Below are 5,273 nucleotides of genomic sequence, written 5' to 3' on the forward strand. Positions count from 1 at the left end.
CCGGGGGCGGTTGCGCGGCCTGTTGTGGGCTGACAGGAGCGTTCGGGAGGAAGCCGCCCTGGTGTTCGGGTCAGGGTCAGGTTGGGCCTTTGGCCGCCGCGCTGATCTCTGCGGTGCGTTCCGAGCCCTCGGTACCCACCGCGGGAGAAATTGGGGACGAGATTCTGCTAAAGAAGGAGGAACAACTAATTTTCGGTGTCGAGGGGACCGGGTGGAAGGGCGGTTGTTGGTCCTGGCCCCGTTGCATGCTGGCTGTGCATCGGCAAGGCCCTGCGGGTCGGGATGCGCAGGTGTCGGTGTAACGGATGCCGGGTGCCAAAAATCACAAATAACCATTGACAGTGAAAACGAAGAGCCGTGTTATCGTTTTCCATCCTGGAGGAGAGGTTTCCTGCTTTGGAGCTGTTGTGGTCACCAGGTAGATTCACCTGAGGGCAGGGTTATTTATATTCTCTGGTGAAGTTGAGGAAAATTGGCAGTGAGGAATATGGGCTCAGCTCACAGCATTAGGCTGATTTTTAGCCGGCCCAGTGACACGCTATTTCACTGAATTTCACTGAATTTTGCTGAGTTTTTAGAGTTGGAAGGGACCATAGAGATCATCCAGTCCAACCCCCCTGCTGAAGCAGGATTGCCCAGAGCTTGTCAGAGCATGTTACTCAGGAGCATCCAGGTGGGGCTTGAAAATCTCCAGAGAAGGGGACTCCACACCCTCCCTGGGCAATAATAGCATTTTGTTCCAAGTAATTGCAGATCACCATGTGTATTTTTGAGCCACGCAGAGGGGTTCTTTCCTTTTGTCACTTGCAATGCTACTTCTTCACAATGCACAGTACAGAGCAGGCAGATAAAGGAGGATCTGGCATGGAGTGAAACTAATAGATGAACATAGAGAAATCCCAGTGGTTCCCAGTGAGAGGACGAGGGGCAATGGGCACAAGTTGGAACAGAAGAGGTTCCACTCAAATATGAGAAAAAACTTCTTCACAGTGAGGGTGGCAGAGCCCTGGAACAGGCTGCCCAGGGAGGGTGTGGAGTCCCCTTCCTTGGAGATCTTCAAGCCCCACCTGGATGCTCCTGAGTAACATGCTCTGACAAGCTCTGGGCAATCCTGCTTCAGCAGGGGGGTTGGACTGGATGATCTCTATGGTCCCTTCCAACTCTAAAAATTCAGTGAAATCAACACCCTGGGTGCAAATGGCAAGGTATGTTGGTGGTGAAGGAGAGAGCTAGCAGAGCTGTATTGTCACGTTTCTGCAAAAGGGTCGTGAAAGCGTCTGTCTGGTTTTTGTCATGTCTTTTTTTCCTGGCATCTCTCTCCTAATTTTTAATAAATTCTCATTGTGAGGGAATTACTTTGACTTGAAGGCTGATAAAGGTACTCCTGCGAAGTAAGTACTCTACTTAGGAAAGACACGGGTCACAAGAACTTTTCAGTAATTTGTGAAAAGAGTGTCAAGGGAAACACTGGTGTGGGCACCTTCATGAAGTCTCCATATGCTTTTCCTTCTGTTGGTCCATCTAGGGGACTTTGTGTCTAATGAGCTTTCTCAACAAAATGCAGCTTGCTTTTGGTGCCTTGTGAGAGGTGGGTTGTTAAGGCATGCAACTAAAATTATGAATTGTTTGTTGTTCTTTCTTACATGATATGTATCTTGGTCTGAAGAGAAGCAGTCCAGAGGAAATCTGTGGTACACTGTTAGCACTGTTTCAGTCAGCATCTTCTCTCTCCCACCCTTCCTTCTCCCCCTCAGGCCCCAAATACAGTCGAGTTACCCCAGTTGCAGTCTTCTGTGAGGTGCTTGACATTTCAGTTTTGCATTGTGAAATGTCTCTCTTTGGATGCTTGTGTGGAGCTGGTCTGTGTAGGGACCCCATCATCCCACCATGCTTAACAGCCGTTGTGTCAGTGTGATGGTAAACAGGGGTTTACAGAGTTCTGCTTTTGGTAATAGTTGGGGATACGCAGCAAAGAATGACGTTGCATAGACTAAGGGCTACAGGAAGACAGGTGCATGAAATGCACTGGAGAAAGTAGCAGAAAACAGGAGATTTGTGGGAGTTCTGTACAGCCAAAGTAGCAGAACAACTGGGAGTCTTTTGCCTGCGGAAACTGTAAAAAAAACCAAAAAAACAACCAAAAAGAGATAGTGTGCAGCTGTGAGGGTTTTCCCGAAGAGGTGTGGGGTGATGTGGAGCCATGCTTGTGCAGCAGCAGCAGCCTTGGGTCTGTGGGCAAGAAAGCATAAAGAAAGGTCAGACTTCACTTATGAGCTGTTTCCATTTCTGGCAACAAGAGACAAGAAATTGCATGCGGTTCGTTAATTCAGCAGATCTGTCGGCATCTATTCTGAGATGCTATTTTGGAACCCATTCGGCTGTTTTACCTACCACAGCATACGCGCTTTGGCTGGTGATTCTGATGAGACCCGAGGAGGCTGTTCAGCTCTTGAATGCCATTAATTTCTGAGAGAAGAGTAGCAGTGCCGAGGGTGGCTTGTGGGGTATGTATCTTCTCAGCAATTAGTTTGAAGCATCAATTCCTGCGCTGAAAAATTATATCAATTTCTAGTTCCGAGTATATTTGTTGTCAGCTGATCTCATCTAAGTGTTCAGTTTGTGTAGTCTGAACTTCCAAAACCCATTCTTTGGGAATAGAATCAGCAAGAAGTAGGGGATCAGACCCTGTCGTTGTGACAGAGTGTCTGTTGAATTCAGGAATGGAAATAGGAAGGAAAATAAACTCATTCATTGTGTAAAAAGTTTTGCATTAACCCTTGGCCTGAGCACAGGCAGCAGGAATGGGAGGATCGGTACTGAAAGGTGATTTCACATTGCCAGCAGGGTTTTGGATCTGCAGCCCCTAAAAGCCCCTACAGCTTTGTTTTATTGATTGATGTAGTGATTCATCTTAATTTAGCTGAAGTGAATTGCAGATAAATGTAGACCCATTGCTGTTATGGGAACTCCTGGGAAGTATGACGTGTCTGACTGCTAACTGGTTTAAATATTTCAGCCTTAATCCCTGATGATGGTAGGCAATGCCTAGGTAACCAAGGTGGGACCTCTGGTGTCTCATTTGTGCAAAGATGGAGGAGACATGCCCATAAAATATGTATGTTTTGTGTCAAGAGATGGAGAGAAAAGGTTGTAACTAATACAGAGGCTGCCCTCAGTACGTGAATTGTTGAGAAATGGCTTGCACTTCAGTGAAACAAAGCAAAGTTTTTCTTACTCAATCATTTTATTCTGAGCTATTGTTATTCTAGACGCCTACCCGTGATGATTCCACCATCTGCAACAACCCCTGTCAACGATGCTGCACTTTTGCCAAGCGTGGCTTCTCAGGAAATCTGGAGGTCACAAATTCCAGGCTATTCTGGATCAGTCACACGGCACATAAGCCATCGGGCCAACAACTTCAAGAGACATCCAAAAAGGAGAAAACACATCCGCCCTTCGCCACCGCCACCGCCAAATACTCCATGTCCTATTGATTTGATTGATTTTGGGGATCTCCAGCCTCAGAGGTCTTTCCTAGAACTCCTGTTTAATGGGTGCATTCTCTTTGGGCTTGAGTTCAGCTATGCCATGGAAACAGCCTATGTTACCCCTGTGCTGCTTCAGATGGGGCTTCCAGACCAACTGTATGGAATGGTGTGGTTCATCAGCCCTATATTAGGTAACTTTTCTTTACACTATTTCTTTCCTCTTGTTTTTTTCCATTACACAGGTATTTCATATTTTCATTTTCTTTACCTCAGCTGTTAACAAGCATGTTCTGTGTGGTCTTGAGATTAAGAAGCACTAACCATAATTTTAGACAACCAAACATAGAATAATTCTTGCTGTGTCTTGCTTGACACGAGCCCAGTGTGATCAAAAGGGTCTGTTCTTTTAACCAAACTCTTACATCTTGCATGAGGGTAAGCTTTGGTTAGTCTGTTCCTATATTTAAAAACTAGCAAAAGATGATCAGGATATCCGTTGTGTCCCTATGAAAAAAGTGCCCAGAGACAGTTCCCAAGGGTATGTGAAAAAAGTAGAGTGAGATTGTCTTCTCCTGTTTAATGAGGTGTTCCAACGATGAAAGACCATTGACTGCTGCTGTTATGGGCATTGGATTACTTGCCTTAGCACAGAGCCAGGGCCGGGATCGTATCTACTATTGTGGGAAGAATCATAGGATGGGCTATTGCCACTTGGCAACTTTGTTCTGCCTGTTCTTCTACTTGTGGGATGCACTTGAGAAGAGAGTAGATAGGCCCCTACTCATAGGCTGGCCCACAGTAATAGAGGCACCTTTCCAACTTGCATGTTTGCTTGGGGCTCTCCCATCGAAGATGGAGTAAATGAATATGCTAAACAGCAGAATTTGACATCTAAAGGAATTCCTTTAGAATGGAGTCCTTTAGAACATAAAACTGTTGTAGTCTTATTCTTCACCTGATGTCAAATGCTGCTGTATTGATGATGCAGAGTGAACTGCCATGGCAGTGAGCGGTGGCACATGACGTTATTCAGTCCCCAACCTGAGAAATGCCAGGATGTGTGTGCACTTGGGTGACTAGTACTAGCTGGGGATATCACTATGCCATGGTGTGCTGCCTTTAACTGCCTTTTAAAGTACCTATTTTGACTCTACCACGAAACTGGCTTGTAAAAAAACGCTACTAACTGACGGTTCCTCTTTCCTAGGGTTCTTGTTACAGCCTTTACTGGGAGCCTGGAGTGACAGATGCACATCAAGATTCGGGAGGAGAAGACCTTTCATTCTGGTCTTAGCAATAGGTGTGTCTTTTAGAAACAACGGGTGTAGCACTTACAAAGTAGAAACATTGAGCATCTCTCATCTGCAGCATCCCCCGTGGCACTAGGCCGAACAAAATATCTCTGAAGTGTTGGGTACTGTGGTTCTGAAGAAGGTAGTGAGTGGCACTGAGGTGATGCTTTGGCAGCCTGTGATCCACACATAAAAGCATCTCTTGTCAGAGTCTGAAGAGATGATGTTTTGGGGTCAAGAATGTTTTTCTTTGGCCAAAACCAACTCCAGACGTTTGTACGCTTGAACGGTGGAAAAGGGTTATGTATATCCTATAAGCCATGCTCATTCCCCAGACTGTGACAATCTGAACAAGAGCAGTAGTACTTGCCACAAGGCTGTGCAAGCAGCATAACACTTTTAGAGTATGGAGCAATGCACATTTTTTGCTTGTAGCAGTCAATTGATTGATTTTGTTTTGTTTTATTCCCAGGAGCGTTGCTTGGGCTCT

General features: G+C 45.8%; 1 protein-coding gene across 1 annotated transcript in view; it reads left to right on the forward strand.

Annotated features, from left to right (window-relative positions):
* The window catches only part of LOC106893806 (proton-associated sugar transporter A-like), a 35,016-nt gene that overhangs the window by 13,402 nt on the left and 16,341 nt on the right, over positions 1–5,273 (forward strand). Inside the window, exons 3-5 of the mRNA XM_014952031.1 lie at positions 3,270–3,682; positions 4,699–4,791; positions 5,256–5,268. Of these exons, the coding sequence (XP_014807517.1) occupies positions 3,270–3,682; positions 4,699–4,791; positions 5,256–5,268 (519 nt within the window). The remainder of the gene's footprint in view (positions 1–3,269; positions 3,683–4,698; positions 4,792–5,255; positions 5,269–5,273) is intronic.

The sequence above is a fragment of the Calidris pugnax genome, unplaced genomic scaffold, assembly GCF_001431845.1.
Source record: "Calidris pugnax isolate Ruff unplaced genomic scaffold, ASM143184v1 scaffold161, whole genome shotgun sequence".
Taxonomy (NCBI): domain Eukaryota; kingdom Metazoa; phylum Chordata; class Aves; order Charadriiformes; family Scolopacidae; genus Calidris; species Calidris pugnax.